At 39.1% G+C, this 17,836-nt stretch overlaps 2 protein-coding genes across 3 annotated transcripts; both read right to left on the minus strand.

Moving 5' to 3' along the window:
* Positions 1-1,171: 1,171 nt before the first annotated feature.
* Positions 1,172-3,210, minus strand: LOC117538330 (interleukin-12 subunit alpha-like). The gene is made up of 7 exons (XM_034203940.1): positions 3,192-3,210; positions 2,945-3,090; positions 2,779-2,865; positions 2,650-2,691; positions 1,995-2,114; positions 1,708-1,752; positions 1,172-1,514 (listed from the first exon to the last, which is right to left on the minus strand). Exons 1-7 carry the CDS (start codon positions 3,208-3,210, stop codon positions 1,383-1,385), a joined length of 591 nt encoding a protein of 196 aa, XP_034059831.1. The 3' UTR covers positions 1,172-1,382.
* A 1,036-nt stretch (positions 3,211-4,246) lies between these two features.
* Positions 4,247-16,021, minus strand: zgc:153615 (uncharacterized protein LOC777747 homolog). 2 transcript variants are annotated; one of them, XM_034203938.1, is made up of 7 exons: positions 15,749-16,021; positions 10,896-11,005; positions 7,107-7,224; positions 6,794-7,000; positions 6,155-6,278; positions 5,525-5,618; positions 4,247-5,379 (listed from the first exon to the last, which is right to left on the minus strand). In XM_034203938.1, the coding sequence occupies exons 1-7, from the start codon at positions 15,974-15,976 to the stop codon at positions 5,328-5,330; spliced, it is 933 nt and encodes a 310-aa protein (XP_034059829.1). In that variant the 5' UTR covers positions 15,977-16,021; the 3' UTR covers positions 4,247-5,327. The 2 variants fall into 2 exon arrangements, with proteins under 2 accessions (XP_034059829.1, XP_034059830.1); XM_034203939.1 differs by lacking the exon at positions 15,749-16,021 and adding an exon at positions 14,732-14,888.
* Between the last annotated feature and the right edge of the window lie 1,815 nt (positions 16,022-17,836).

Here is a 17,836-nt window from a genome sequence, read left to right on the forward strand (position 1 = left end):
ATAATCCCCTCTGTTTCAGCCCTGTTTCAAAAGTGCTGATTCTCTGTCTGTTACTTTAGGAGCCACTCCCCACGCCCCTCTGAGAGATATTTGGTTAAAAATAACACTATGGTGCTCTAGGTGGAGATTCAGGTGATAAGGTGTGGGGAGTGCATTTTGTAATGCACTCATGTGTCACAAACGTCATAGGTCTCTTTCAACCCCAGAAGCCACAAGTCTCAGTGCCAATTTCTTTAGACAAGCAAAGGATTCAAATAAAAAACAAAAGCCTTATTTCCCTTTCAGTGAGGTTTTAATGAATAACCAACCTGTAGCAGCTCTTTCAAAACATCACATCGGAAAACAAAGAGGCCAACAGTGCCCACTGAAAGTGAACATGAAGCAGCTCACTAAGTGGAGTCTTTTAAGACATTCACCATTCATTTTGAGTTATTTGTGATTTCGACTATATTTCAAACATCAACTGACAATGCATTCCGTAGACTTCACTAGTCTTGACCTTATAGTTAAGCCCAAATCCTAACTCTGCCTTAATTCAAGTATCAGTTTTTGTTTGTTTTTATAAATAAACCTTAAGTCAGACACTTAACACGTTTTGACTGACTTTCACATCCTTCTGAATTACAAAATACGTTTTACTGACAGATAATAGTAAGTTGATTATTAACACTGGAGTTTCCAAACCAAGTGTAAACAAACACAAACTTGCATTCTCATACAACTAATCCGTAGGGGCTGAAGTGGTTACAGGAAAATACAGTCAGGCGGTTTTCATAGCCCAATAGTAAAAGAAAGTCACATGTTAGGATTGGAGGACCATCTTAAATGACGAATATTGTAAGTTAAAAAAAAATCTAAATTTCCTATAAAACATTGAATGAAATAGAATAACCAACAAGAAGAAAAAGTCCAATAATTGACCCAAATCATTGGCGATAAAATGTCAATGTATAGAATATTACCTATATGATCTAACAGTAATACATTTTCTGAAACAAATAACAAAATAAATGAGAGTATAATCAGCAGGATTTATGCAGGAAAAAATTTTATTTGGTGATTCTTGGAACCAAGTGAATGACAGGACAATACATAGTGGAAAATAAATAGTCTAATATCATTAATAAATAAATAAATAAATAGTAAAAATTCTTTAAATACACTTTTTAAAAAAGTACTTTAACACACCATATTGATGTAAATAAGTTACATTACTTCATAATAATAATAATATATGTGTACTGTAAACAGTCATAAAGTAGACTGAAGTGTTTTCTAGATTGTTTGAATCATTTGACTGTGACTGTAGTTTATGTTATTTGTGTTTAGAGTGGTTTTGTTTAGCTTTTTTGAAACTCCTGATCTATTAGAGTTCATTTTTCTCATTTAGTCTGTTCACCAGAGTTCATGTATGAAAGGGCTCTGTTGATTGTGATGCTGCGGAGACGGAAGCCCTTCAGCACTTTGCAGAGGTTCAGCTTTTTATCGAAGCTGCTTGAATTCTCTGAGGCATCCTTAAAGAGACACAGAAGAATTAGGAAATAATTAATAACAATTAGACAATGACAATTCTTCCAACAATGTTTAGAGTTGGAGTGTTCAATCTCTGATTTCTTGACAATTAGAAACATATAAATAAGCACACTTTTCTTGAGCTCTGCAAAGAAACCTTGACCAATTAAATCATGGTATCAAGAGATCTCTTACCTCCTCTGAGACCAGGTCTGATGGCAGATGCTTTGGGAAGAAGTTCTGTAGAGAGCAAATGATTCATATTTATCAATGTTATTTTAACAACCGTTGTCCTTCATGAAAAATGCATGTGGCTTTAGATCTAAACTTCAGCGTATGAATTCAACTAAACAATCATGCGTAACCAGAAAATGTCCTTCACAGTTCATAATTTTTTTTAATACTAACATTTCTAATTGTGATTGGGCCTAACAGACAAGAATACAGTGTGTTTATGGAGAGAGTAGTGGCAAATGATTTACCTGCATGAGCTCTCTGAGACTAGACAGAGTTGGGTCGATTAATTTGTCAGGGTCCGACTGAGCAGCTAGAAATGTGAAGTAGTGATGCAGATCCTTCCCTATGTTTTCCAGACATAAGTCCTGGATGGAGAAACAGTTCATAAGTTCACATTCTGTACACACACTTATTGTTCCCTTGTACAATTGAATGCGGTCCATTTGAACAGCCCTGTTTTCAAATATATCTTTACAAAGCTCACAATCATACATTTTTGTTGTTGCTGTCAGAAAGCTTTCAGTTAAATGTAGTTTATAATGTAATCATTGTTTTGAATGTGTTTTCTTATTATTTTTTTTCGTTTTAAATACAGATGACTATAAACACCTCTCAATATATATTATAGACATGATACAAATAGTATAAACAATTGTATCAAATCTCATTAGATTGGACAGCTGTTACTCATAAAGTGAAGTGAATAAAATAACTCAGCAATGTGTCAAAGGATGTTTCTTCTTGCTTTGGTTGTTAAATTATACATTTGTAAATCAGATGAAATGATAATAGGCTAATTAATAGGCTCTTTCAAAAATATGATGTTGTTTTGTCAAAAATTAAACAGTTAAAAAATAGGTGTTCTTATTATATTTGTCACAAAGACAGAGCAAAACCCACCTGATCAAATTCCGTCTTATTGATTCCTGAGCATTTTGATCCCTGCAGGAGAAACACAGTTTAGTTTGAAGTAAAACAGAGGCACAACAGAACTCCCAACAGTTACATGTAAACATACTAATAATTTACCTTTGGTGCGCATACTGATGGCGTGTCTGTCTCGTTGTTCAGCTTCACCATCTCCTGACTGCAGTTGATTCCACTGAACAGCTCATCCTAGCAAACAGAAATATCATGTTTAAATTAGAGACACTTTAAAGATCACAGTGTATTTTAGTTAGTGTTTCAAACATACCTTAGTGAGTGCATCAGTGATGTTGTGTAGAAGAATCTGAGCGGAGAAAACCAAGGAGTCTGTCACCATTCCTTTAACCATCAGAGGCACAGACTGGCTGACCTGAGGACAGGTGAGCACGAGCAGCAGCAGTGCAGGAGTGACGTCTGACCAACAAAAAGGACAGAATATATAGTTCCTTTGTAAAGCACGAGTTAAACAACTTGCAAAAAGAAAATGCTGTTCAGCCAGGTTACATTATACTCACAGAGCTGGAAGAGAGGCATCTTGGATATGATTCCGATTATGTGCTGTAACTGACTACACTCAGATATCCTTAAGTGTTTTATACCCACTGATGCAGGGATTTCCCTCAACATCTATATGCAATTTACACCTAGCTGTAAATGGAAAGTGTAAAGTTAAGGTTGTGTAATGTTCCCCTACATTACCAAATGGCTTTGTGAAACTGGAATTAACAGACACACTCTGGTGAGTAATCGAGGTTCACACTAGTGGCTGTTCATTTGTCATATGTTATTATAATCTCTAATCCTGCACATTCATCCAATGTCCAGTGTATCAATAATACCAAACAATCACAATTAATTGTAATGGTAGATGGATACAAAAATACTTGACATAAACTACTAGTTCAATCTGATATGAGAAAAAAAAGCCTGTTTATTAGATGGCAATGATTTGCAGAAATATTGAATTAATTACATCTGGAAAACAATTTTGTGTTTGTTTTTAATGAACTCAAACTAGTTAAAATGTCATGTTTTCAGATGTTGGCTTCTAGAAAATAGATATAATAAATTATTTATTGTAAAAATGTTACAGGTTTATCAGAAATACAAAAACAATACATACAACTCAAGTGTGTTGAAATGCTAAAAATAATTTGCATTATAAAAAGTGTTACTTTTTAATTTGACTACTACTACTACTACTACTACAATAATAATAATAATAATAATAATAATAATAGTAATAGTAATAATATCAGTTAATTTGGATGACCTCATAATGCATGTCATTTTATTTTTGTCTGTCCGAGTTGTTCCTCTTTTTTGCTTGTGGTAATCCTCCACAAAACTCGGTTACATAAGTGTGAATGTGTGAATGAGCAGAAAACTCCGCTGCAGCCGTCCGTAATACTCTGAGGCTGAATATGTCAAAGAGAGCGGACTCATTTTCCCAAGCATACCTCAATGAAACAATTGATGTTTTTGTAATGATTTACAGATCATCTCATAAACCCCTGAACATTTGACAAAACCATGAAATGCAAATGAACTCTCATGAAAACTAGCCAAATATAAAAAAGTTCACACACTGGAAACATTTATTACTGGAGTTTAGTTTTTTTACAATCATTTTTGAAGTACATTAATCGATGAAGCATATCATAGAAAAAGAAAATGTGACTTTGTGGTAAATAACATTCCTAAAAAGCTGAGAGTGAAAACACTTAAACACAGCCAGACAACAAGGCATGTTTTTCATCCTTTTTAATAAAGCATCTTTTAACATGTACATACAGTATGTCTATAAACCCTTTGAACAGATAAAATAGATATATGTTTTGGTTGTGATTAATTTGTTTTACATGTTTATAATTATCCTTTATTATCCCTTTTTTCAAACCATATATTGTCATTTTGTCTATTATACCGAGTACATAAAGGCATTAACTTATTTGTTTTTAATTATTATTCTTATTATCTCTGTGTGTGCTTTCACCTGCATTATCCCGTGATACCTTGTATTGCTGTTGCTGCTATGGCCCCTGAAATTCCCTACAGATATCAATATAGGTTTATCTTGTCTTTTTATTTGACTAGCATAAATGGTTTCAGGCTGGATTCGATCCTGGGTCCCCCAATACATGGACCGCCAGCTCTACCAAGTGAGCTATACAACAAACAAAAGACAAATTCAGCAAGGTGTGGCCCCTAAAAGTTGATACGTTTCCAGTCATGGGAGAAACAGGGATGTGCAGGCGATCTCTCCCACCCAGCATTAACATACACGAGTGTACTGTGCAAAATCATTAAGAGGTAAATCGGGGTTAGGGGATGCAATTACATTGAAAGGATTCAACTTATTCTATAAAATATGGCATGATTAATCGTGCTGAGTGGTGGTGAAAAGCCTGCACAATGCAACTGTGTCCATACTGAAACCAGCCATCACTCAGCCTCTTTTGAGATGCCCTGTCCTTCAACAACATCTTGTGCTGCAATACATTATGCGGTGTCTGTGTGTTAATATTACAGTACAGGTATAGTTCATTCTCCAGAAACAGCACAGATGGAGTTTTTATTAGTAACACTGGGGACAGTCTATGGAGCAGGAGGTAAGATGGCGTGCAGACGGACACGTGTAGACGAGGTATTCATTTAGAGATAGCTTTCTCTGCTTGGTGCCGCTGATGGCTGTGAGCGTGCCTGTCGCAACAAAGACAAGAAGTACATTAAAGTGAGCACAGGCGAACAGTACCTGTGCAACTACAGCTTATTTTTTCTACTCATCTCCTACAACATTTAGGCTAGACGACATTGAGATTTTGACTGAGAGAAAAAGGTGATTCACCTGGTGAGATCCTCTATGTCCACCAGCATGGCGTCCTGCTCCACATGCAGCTCATCCCTCATTAGCAATAACTGCACCAGCTCTTCATTTAGACCTGTGTAAGATTAAACATGAATCAACTCCAATTAAGGGTTAAAGGGTTGTTGAAGATTCCACTATGGTGGTCGAGGAAAGATTTTGGAAGGAAGGGGGAGAATCAAGTATTAAGTGTTTTGGCCTCTGTTTTATATTTCGAAGTTACTTAGCTGGATTCAAACCAACATCCTTTCTGAAATGGTATACTACTTTGACCACCTACTAGGGCACACAATAGCATGAATCTTCAATATAATCATCAGCATTGTTATTTATAAACCTTGTTTTCAGGTTATTTAATATAACCCATGATGATGAAGAAAGTCTGAGGCCCTTATGTGTATCAACAATTCCAAACCAGTGCTGTTTTTTATTATTCACCTTATTAAAATATGACATAGTAAAGGAAAATGCTTTTTAACATGCCAACAGTGGTACGCCACTTCAATGAGATGCTACTGATGTGTGTGTGTGTGTGTGTGTGTGTGTGTGTGTGTGTGTGTGTGTGTGTGTGTGTGTGTGTGTGTGTGTGTGTGTGTCTTTCTCTCTACTCACTCTGAATCTGTGAGTGTAAGTCATTCGTGATGACCTGCAGCTGTCCCAGACTCATGTCCCTCATGTCCCCTCTCCGCAGGTTCCTCTTCATCAAGCCCTCGTTGATGTGGGGCAGATGGGGAAGCTGTTTAGGTAAACACACAAAAAAGGGAAATGACTATGCCAAAATGTACAAAATGTAAATAAAGTAAAACAGTAATAATGGATAATAAATTATAAAGTATGTGTTTGCAAATGTCAATATAGCTGTCCCTTTGGTATACAGTTTTCGGGTTTTTCTCTTAGTCAGAGACAACTATTAAATTATTACCCCTGACTGCCATTCTATTTCTGCAATTCTAGTGACTTTTGTCATTTTTATTATGCTGTGTTTACTGTAACGAGGCTTAGTAAGTCACTTTATATATAGGTCAATCTTTGTCCCCTGTCACCAGTAACGATAATATATTATACACACACACACACACACACACACACACACACACACACACACACACACACACACACACACACACACACACACACACACACACACACACACACACACACACACACACACACACACACACACACACACACACACACACACACAATGACATCCCCTGGTCTGTATTTGTATTTATTTTCTCACTGACTAACCAGGTCAGCCACAGGTGAGCGTCTGTGCAGTTGGATTTGCCTCTCCACCTCCACCTGCATTCGGGCCATGGGTCGAGCCAGAGCCAGCGCCACCCGGGCCTCCTCCTGCAGCCTCCTCTGCACCCGCCAGAACCCACCGCAGTCATCCAGCGGGTCAGAGTCCTCCTCCGCCGTGTCCCGGTCCGATAACGATGAGCTCTGCTTGCTCTGTGGAAGAAATTATGTAAATAATGTCACAATGTTGGAGGTGATTGTTCTCACACGTTGTTGTTCCACAGAGTTGCACACAAGACACTTTCCAAGCTGTTCATACCAAAGGTGATAAGGGTGTGTCCAGACTGGTCTCTGTCCTGCTGTCCTCAGCATCGCTGTCTTTGTCACTGCTGCTGTCGTTTACGAAACACACCTGCAGGTTCACCCCACTCGGCAGTCTGAGTGGAAAACATAAAGAGTAAAGAACATGACAGGGGAAATGTTAGAGATGCTGAAATGGTTAATGTTTAATCATGGTGAAAAGGAAACTACTGACTTATTTTACAGATTGTGTTTTAGACATTATGAACATACATAATGTAAAAAAAGTAAAAACACATCATGTAGGAGTTATGTGTGTATAATGTAGGTTTCAACAAGATTACATTTCAGAGACATAATTTTCAAAACACCATGCAGTTATGAAGAGAGGGTTCTAAAGGCCTTGTTGTATTTTTACGTTTTAAGCTTGAAAATAATAACGTATGAAATGAAATTATCCATGTCATTTCAACAAAAAAGCTAAATTATAATCAACTTTTCCACTGTAGCTCGTGTGTCAGATTACATAAAGACTCAGCTCGATTCATTGGAAAAGCACTAATGGGTTTTCGTTTCTATTAATTAAATGACTTACTCTCCTTAAAGGTGGGGTAGGTAATTTTGGAGAAACCAGCTCGAGTGCGCTAGAATTTGAAAATACACAGCCGGAAAAAATCTGCCACTTCCTCACAGAGCCCCTCCTCCAACACACATGAACGTGCACATGACCAATGAGGGCACGAGATAAGTTTGTGCACAGATGGAAGGCTGACAGGCAGGTAGGCCATCCAGTTACTTTAGCCGGGCCGGCTCAGATGATTGGTCGTGCTTTTTACAGTACTACGGCTTCCACTGATGACAATTTTGTATGGATTTTTTGTCAAAGCACTTCAGATATTCATTGCTATCGGGATGTTAAGAGCATTCCATGGAATATAACAAAAAGTGTATCTCGAGCCGGTTTCTCAAACTTACCTACCCCACCTTTAACACGCAATTGTTTTGCTTTTTTAAAAGCCCCTTTTTTAAGATGCTAAAATCATGTCCTCATACTTTTGGTGTGACAGTGTGTCTCATTGTGTGGGCTGGGCCTCATAATTCCAATTAAGGGAAATCCTTAGCTACAGCATGTAATTACATATCATGATACAGTGGTCTGCTTCCAACTCTCTGATCACAGTTTGGGGAAGACCCTGTCCTGTTTTAACATAGATTAGGTAAATAAAGACATGGTTTTGCAAGTTTGACGTTGAAAAGCTTGACAGCGCCAATTGCCATCTTGTAGAAAATCTTCCAAGAACACTGTAGGCCTTTGAAGCATTTCACTGGCCATAGTTATGGAATGATATTCTGTATACATATATAAACAAATATATGGTTTTGGTGTCCATATACTTTTGGCCATGCAGTGAATGAATGTCGGTGATGTCCCAGTCTGTGACCTAATCGAGTAGGAACAAAAGCAACTGTGAGCTTGAATGAAACAACTAAAGCCACAAAAACAACAACAGGCTCTCAACCTCAGCCTTTCCAAGAGCTGGAGAGAGCATTCACTCAGTTGCAGATTATTATAATATGACTGAATCAACCCAAAGTAACCTCCCCTTAAACTGGGATAGAACAATGCCTTATACAACATCACAAACCGGACAGGATGGTGTTGGAATTTCCACACCAAGCTAAACTCAAGAGGGTGCGTGTCACTTCCACTGGAGGTCACATGACTCCAGTGCAACCAATAACAGCCATCGATTTATATTGGGCATCACTTCTTCTTTCAGGAGCATGTGGGCTGCAGAGAGAACAGCACTTCCTTAAACAGCAGCCAGTAACAGAGCGGGGCGGCCCCATTGTTTGATGTAAACGCCCCCTCGTGAGAAAGCCAAAGTGCCAGAGACTTACTGGAGGTCAAAGCTGTCATCAAAATAAAGTAGAATTGTGTTGTACTCGCTTTGGTTAACCAGGTTATGTCTGATTGAATGCAACCCTTTTCACTGTGTGTGTGTGCATGTTTCCAAAACCTGTGACATAATATTTACATAGGGAAATTATTTCCTTTGATTTCATCCGTCATACCTGTTGAGGAAAATATTTTCCTAGGGCTCTGCCTTTTACCCAGTTTATCCATATACTCCTAGTCAGCGTTCAGGCATGCGACCTCGGTTGCCACTTTCTATCTTTTCTTGACAATAGTTGTGTCTAGAACTATATAAATACTTGGTGAGAGATCTTCAGGATTGGTTAGGCATGGAGCTTTGTCACTTTGTGGCTGCAGCAAATGTCTTTATCAATTCTACGGCCGTAACTTCCAATAATCTTCAAGATTCTTCAGTGTATGCCATATAGCCGAGCTCTCCCGTGTTCTCATTGTGTTGAGTCGTTGCTCCAGAATTTTCCTTCACAATACCAAACTAAAATCAAATTCAGTGCCTATTGTTAAACATTTAGCAATTAATTTGAAGATGCAAAGTACTAAATATTATTTGTGTTGCACTTTTGTAAAATGCAGTGCACAATACTGTTTAGGTGCTAGAAAACTAATAGGGCAGCATCAATATAAACTGCTGGACTAATGCACACACATTTGCACAATTATTCTGTACAACAAAGATATGAAAATATTATGATCAACAATAATAATAGTAAAGCTATACTATATCATCATAAATATAGATATTCATATTTAATTATGTTGACAATGTATGCTTTTTGGAACAGTTGGTTACACTATTGAGTATTGACAAAGGAAGTGTTTACTTCCACCGTGAGAAATTATTTAAAATCTGTTGACACACGCAAAGCTTGGGCAGAGTTTCGTTGTGGGCAACTTGTTACGCAACAAGAGTTAACCACGGTGCCACCTCCGCTGCACCTCCTCAATTCATTTTCAAGTTTCTTTTTCTGTTGCTGTAAATTGTTTAGTGTAATGTCGATTCCCTTGATCTGACTGTGGCTTTATGGGCAATCTTTCATATTCCATCTGCATTTCTGTCTGTTATGTGAATAAGTTCCCCTATTCCTCTGTTTGTTGCTCAGTCCAACATAAGCTCAGACGCACAAGATAAATCGACTTATTTACTTAACCAATTATGACATTGTCGCACTGTCCACTACATGACTCTATTTTTCCAAATGGACTTCCATAAAGGCACCACTCTCATTTACTTTATTTTTCTGATCTGTGTGTTTTTGGATGCAAGTCCTTAGTTAATATATAAAGTGATCTGCCGAATAGCACCCTCTCCTGGTAGTTAAATAACTGCTTGTATTTGTCATGTCACTTAAATACACAATATTACATGCCTGTCAAAAAGTATTCATATTTTTATAGATAAATTAGTCTGAGAATGTCCTCAACCAATAATGAGCATTACTACCAAATGATGAGTAACTGTAAGTGACAGCGATGTTTTCCCTTAATACTTTTTGTGTCCTGTACAATAATGGAAAATAGGATTAGACTGATATTGGTATGCCAATAGGAGGGGCAGCTATGTTATAACATGCTTTAAATAGATTAATAATGTTTTTTGGTGGATCAACAACTAATTCAATCGAGCGCGTGTTTCATTGTTCCCCTGCCGTCCGTCCCAGAATACATTCAGAGGAAAACATCTAATGATCTCAAGTGTCAGCTCTCAGAAGCTAACACACAATATTGGGGCTGGCCTTCAAAGGCTCCATTGATCAAACCATACTAGAAATAACACACACACACACACACACACACACACACACACACACACACACACACACACACACACACACACACACCACACACACACACACACACACAATCCAAACCCACCGGGAGGAGAGGCCGTTCTTGCTGCAGCTGGTGTAGATGACGGGCTCGTCGTCATAGAAACTGCCAAGGGCAAGTTTCTGCCTGATGGACTCTCTGTCATTCCTCTGGGCCTGCCAGAAAAAAGAGAAAAATACTTGAATACAAAGAATATTAATAATAATGCTGCTGCTGCTTTAGTTCCATCTCTGCTTGATTGACCGAGTGGGACACACTCGCAGGAAGAAATTATTAAAAATGAGTGTGTAGATGCTATTTCAGTTAAAGCTATGAATATACTTCCTGGTTGAGAGAAGGTGATGAAATGAAAAAAAAAACTGAGGAGGGACGATTATGGATTATGTGGGGAAAGGTAAATGCAAAAATATGTAGCAGTAATGCAATCCAATGTTATGCTTTTCACACATTTCACGGGATAATCCAGCTGCTAGCTGACACATAATGACAGACATTGCAATTGTATAAATAGCTTACACACTAGCATAGCTTAGCTAACACATTTATAACAAAATAATCAACCATAGGCTAAGATATCAGGTAGGCATCACTCCTTACATTACACTCCTCCTCTCTCGTTTCCTATTATATCTTTAAATAATCTATGACTCCTACAAATATGAGGTTTGGAAACGTTTATTTAACATTGTACAGCCCATCATACACAGAAAACTATATATCCTGTTTCTCCGATGAGTCCCTATGATCAATACTTAACTGCATTTGCAATTAAAAAGGCACATAAGACAGATGTGTGTGGTCTGATTGTCTCCCACAGTTCAGAGACATACATCTCAGGTAAAACAGGAACTCAAACTATGAATATGTAAGTATATGTATGTAGACTGACAACCTATCCATGACACTGCTGCCAACAAAATACATCCTGGGATAGGCAGCACCATACCCGAGAACTTAAAAAGATAAAAAAAACAATATCCATACTCTAAATATTTGTCAATGAACTATTAAATGCCATGAAACTACTGAGACCCAATTACAGGAACCGACACATCTCTGGTAATCACCTACAACCACATTTTCAATAATGATTTTCCTTTGCTTGTCCATTAACAGTCCATTATCAAGACAGCAGCCAATGTTGTGTTGATGGTTAAAAATGCTATGTCATTCAGCTATTGGTTTGTCGATTTCAAGAAGCTTATCTCACATGAGAGACATGTATGGAAGAAGTTTTCCAGCATCTAGTTCGACTGTCCTGATTCAATTGTGCCATTTTCCGCCTCTTATGCTCCCCCTGAATCATTCATCACTTTTGACTTGATCTCATCTCCAAATATAGCTGCCCTTAGATCTCATTTATTTTTGTCAACTGCAAACACGTTTAGGTCATGCGAGCTGCTTGGGTTTAAACCTGAAAGTCAAAATACAAATGACGGCTTCGTGGGTGTAGTTTTTATCTATATACACTGAACAAAAATATAAATGCAACACTTTTGTTTTTGCTCCCATTTTTCATGAGATGAACTCAAAGATCTAAAACATTTTCTATATACACAAAATAACCATTTCTCTCAAATATTGTTCACAAATCTGAAAAAATCTGTGATAGTGAGCACTTCTCCTTTGCCGAGATAATCCATCCCACCTCACAGGTGTGGCATATCAAGATGCTGATTAGACAGCATGATTATTGCACAGGTGTGCCTTAGGCTGGCCACAATAAAAGGCCACTCTAAAATGTTCAGTTTTATCACACAGCACAATGCCACAGATGTCGCAAGTTTTGAGGGAGCGTGCAATTGGCATGCTGACAGCAGGAATGTCCACCAGAGCTGTTGCCCGTGAATTGAATGTTCATTTCTCTACCATAAGCCGTCTCCAAAGGCGTTTCAGAGAATTTGGCAGTACATCCAACCGGCCTCACAACCGCAGACCACGTGTAACCACACCAGCCCAGGACCTCCACATCCAGCATGTTCACCTCCAAGATCGTCTGAGACCAGCCACTCGGACAGCTGCTGCAACAATCGGTTTGCATAACCAAAGAATTTCTGCACAAACTGTCAGAAACCGTCTCAGGGAAGCTCATCTGCATGCTCGTCATCCTCATCGGGGTCTCGACCTGACTCCGGTTCGTCGTCGTAACCGACTTGAGTGGGCAAATGCTCACATTCGATGGCGTCTGGCACGTTGGAGAGGTGTTCTCTTCACTGATGAATCCCGGTTTTCACTGTTCAGGGCAGATGGCAGACATCGTGTGTGGCGTCGTGTGGGTGAGCGGTTTTCTGATGTCAATGTTGTGAATCGAGTGGCCCATGGTGGTGGTGGGGTTATGGTATGAGCAGGCGTATGAGCAGGCGTATGTTATGGACGACGAACACAGGTGCATTTTATTGATGGCATTGTGAATGCACAGAGATACCGTGACGAGATCCTGAGGCCCATTGTTGTGCCATTCATCCACGACCATCACCTCATGTTGCAGCATGATAATGCACGGCCCCATGTTGCAAGGATCTGTACAGAATTCCTGGAGGCTGAAAACATCCCAGTTCTTGCATGGCCAGCATACTCACCGGACATGTCACCCATTGAGCATGTTTGGGATGCTCTGGATCGGCGTATACGACAGCGTGTTCCAGTTCCTGCCAATATCCAGCAACTTCGCACAGCCATTGAAGAGGAGTGGACCAACATTCCACAGGCCACAATCAACAACCTGATCAACTCTATGCGAAGGAGATGTGTTGCACTGCGTGAGGCAAGATACTGACTGGTTTTCGGACCCCCCCAGACCCCCCCAATAAAGCAAAACTGCACGTTTCAGAGTGGCCTTTTATTGTGGCCAGCCTAAGGCACACCTGTGCAATAATCATGCTGTCTAATCAGCATCTTGATATGCCACACCTGTGAGGTGGGATGGAGTATATCGACAAAGGAGAAGTGCTCACTATCACAGATTTTTTCAGATTTGTGAACAATATTTGAGAGAAATGGTTATTTTGTGTATATAGAAAATGTTTTAGATCTTTGAGTTCATCTCATGAAAAATGGGAGCAAAAACAAAAGTGTTGCATTTATATTTTTGTTCAGTGTATGATAGTGCCAAGTGCCCAGAAGACTGCCTCCTTGTGTTTATTTGTGCCTCTGACGCACCGCCATTGAATAACATCTCTAAAATGAGATATCTTCTAAATGTCAATGTTTTTTCTAAATAACCTCAAACCTACACACACACCCTATCTTTTTTGTGATGCATCATTTGATGAGGCTGTGATGTAAGACCACAAATAATAGATGATGGCCTTCACTCTCCCAACCAACACTCTGCTTCCTGCTGCTGATCCACTCCAGACAGCCGGTTCGGATGTCACCACACACACACACACACACACACACACACACACACACACACACACACACACACACACACACACACACACACACACACACACACACACACACACACACACACACACACACACACACACACACACACACACACACACACACACACACACACACACACACACACCTATTTTACCGTTCCCAAAGACAGTATGTGGTGTAGCCAAAGTAGCTCATGGTCACTGTAAATTATGTACAGTAATTTCATTTGTGGAACAAAAGCATGTTAAATGATTAGACACACACCAATGTTATGTGAGGGATTTAAATATTCCAAATGTTGTCTGAGGAGATGAAAACAGGTGAAAAACACATCTGAACACACCCACACCACCTCAAGCACATATCCATTATGGCTGAATTATCTACAGCAGCTTCACCATGATGGATAGCTATCATGTTTACCTGTAAATAGTATGCTACACATGCTACAGTACACCCTCGGAATCACTCGACACAAATCCACACACCTGGTAAACGCGTTTCTCCTGGTGCACCATCCTTCAGCACACCGTACTGAAACAGCCGCCCTGTCCTTCTCTACACTGCAGTGAAGCTAGACTCAGGAGACCCTCTCATATACTGCAGCTCCGTGCAGGAGAACGAGGGAGGGAGGGAGGGGGAGGCAGCCGAGAGAGGAGATGTGGGAGCAGGAGACGAAAGGGTGGGAAGAGACGAAAGCGGAAGAGGAGAAAGATGGAAGAGGGAGGGGGGGTGGAGCTGCTCAGTATTTCTCTCCTGATCTGTTATCTGCTACTCCATCTTCCTCACTTGCTTGCTTTTTCCTCATAATTCTACTTATGATCAAGAAAAGGAACAGATTGCAGCGGCTACAAATCTGCGCCCCGATTAGAGGAGACAGACCATTTAGATTTAAGGATAAATGGTTGGTTGCAAGGTTGTATGTTGGGCTTAGCCTAATAAATGAGACAACAACACTGGACTACAAAACCATTAAAATGGCTTATCAATAATTGCTCCTCTAATAAATGTCAGCCCTTTTGAGAAGCACTGACGCTCGTTGACCAAAAGCAGAACAGGGAATTTCTAATTGCACGTTATCTGTTTGTTTTGTCTCCTAATCATGTCTCCTCCAGCCCTATTCCACATCACTGAGTCAACTGTGATGGGCTGTAAGAGAGACAAGGGAGCACCAGGGTACACACAAACTGTTATTTCTCTCAGTGTTGTGTAACAGAGCTCAACATCTAAGGACATTGTTTATCAGGTTCAGAGGCTGTCACCTTTTCTATTTCACTCATATTTATCAGGATTTACATTATTATAATCATACAATGATAAGCATACTCTTTATTTGAAAATGTGTGTTTTTGTAGTGCACATTTTATTTTATGTTATCAGCTTTTAAGTTTGTATGTGTTTTTTATTATACAGCTGCAGTGGAATTTGTCAGAAAAAATTAACCTAGATGGAATAATTGAGTGCATGTGTGGCTCAGACAGAAAGAGAGAAAGACAATCACTCACAGAGATGCTGGGCAGTCTGGTTCGCCCTCCACTGTAACAATCCTCCGTCTGTGGTGCAAAGATATCCTGGAGCTCCTCGGCCCAACTGCGGCTGTTTACCATGCTGCCTCTTAGTGTGTCACAGTTGCCATCTTCTCCACATTCCTCCCACCAAAGGCCTGTTGTGGCCTTTCTCCTGACTACCTCTTCCTCCTCTTCCTCATCCATGTCCACATCATTGTCCCCCATAAAGACTCGCTGTATGGAGAGGGTGGAGCAAATGTCAGGGTTGGGGGAGGGACTAAGTGCCCTGGCTGGGAATATGGCCACAGATGGAGTGAAGATATTCAGAGGAGGGTTATATATGGAAGCAAACAAGAGACAGAAGTATTTGAATTTAATCAGACACCGAATTTATAGCATTGAAAATAACTACTTTGAAAATCATGTATCTGAAATTTTTTTGCTCCGAATTTACCTATGTAAAATAAAAATGTAAAAATTCAAGTTAAAACAATTTGAATGTTCAAATTCAGATCCCAAAAATTCAAGTGAAAAAAATTCGACGTCAAATATTTCGGTGTTTAAAATTCGATGTCAAAAAATTCGGTGTATAAAATTCGACATCAAAAATTGCGATGCAGCATCATCCGGGCTACTCAGACAGGATAAGCAATTGAGCCCGAATGCAATCAAACCGACTTCTGGCCTATCAGAGCCAAGCGGCGAACCCCGGGACAGTGCGGTGAAGCCCAATGCTGCAAACTGTAGGCGATGGATGCAGATGGGAGCAATTCCCGTAGACCCATATGTTAAAATGTCCAATTTAACATCAGAAAATTAAAAAAATTCTAGCTTGGATCCACAAAAACATATTCTGAATATAGTTAGGTTCCCTATGGAAGCAAACAAGAGACAGAAGTCTCAATAAATTATTTTTAATATTTTTATCAATAAAATTCAAATACTTCTGTCTCTTGTTTGCTTCCATACATGCTGCATTTTCCTCCTGTCGGATGTGATATAAAAACAAAGCGATTATTTTTGTTGTTGTAAACTCACGTGTATTAAACTACATGTATTAGTGCATTTATTTCAATTCGCGAACATATGATACATTAAATGATCGTGAGGATGATGATTGAAAATCGTTTGTTTGAGCCGGGCTGCATTTCCTGATGAAAAAACATAGCGATGGTTTTGTACTTACACCTACGTGAATTAAACAACATTATTTTGTTAAATAAAAACATGGTGATGTTTTGTAAATGATTATATGTCTCTTATTTAGCACAGAATATGATCCTATCCGTGACATATGGATCTTAACAAATATCCGATCAGATACCTGTAGATCTATCAGCTGTTTATTTCACATGAGTTCCAGTGTGGCAGCTTTTCACGGCTCCCCCTGGTGGATCCATGATCCATTGCAGCTGGTTTCATTAAAATTACATTTATTTATCAAAGGGGCGTATCAAGTCCTGCGGGGGGGTTTTCCTTTTCAGCAGGGGCCCACCCCGTGCAGATCACGGACCCGCACGGGTAGGCGTCTGAAATGAAGCGCTACATTTGTAAGCTCGCTGATTGGATGTTTTAGCTGCAATGCATGCTGGGATTTGGTGTTTATATTATATGAAATCCAAAAACATTTTAAAAGAATAAAATAATACTTAATTCCGAGTGCTCTTGCTTTTCTTTTTGAAAGTCATCACATAACGGCATTGTAATACACGGTTCGGCTGCATTACATATTACAGATCTGCCGTAGTTCTTTATTTATAGAGCCCTGATGAGAAGACCTTTGGAAAAACTGAAGAAATGCCGCCGAAACTGAATACTTGACGTAGATCATAAATATATCAACAATTAAACAACAACTTCAATTTCTCTTCACACAATACGTCTCCTTGCAGTATCAACACTAATTCGGCTGACTTTTACATTTGATCTAATTCATAGATAGGTTATATTTACACCATAACGGTGCACAGCTGATATAAAAGGACTTGTAGTTTTTAAAGATATTACTGATTTTCTTTGAATGTAAGAATGTAAATACTGAGTCTGAAATAGTATAGCAATATGCTGTAAAATTATGTGAAAGCA

The sequence above is a fragment of the Gymnodraco acuticeps genome, unplaced genomic scaffold, assembly GCF_902827175.1.
Source record: "Gymnodraco acuticeps unplaced genomic scaffold, fGymAcu1.1, whole genome shotgun sequence".
Taxonomy (NCBI): Eukaryota; Metazoa; Chordata; class Actinopteri; order Perciformes; family Bathydraconidae; genus Gymnodraco; species Gymnodraco acuticeps.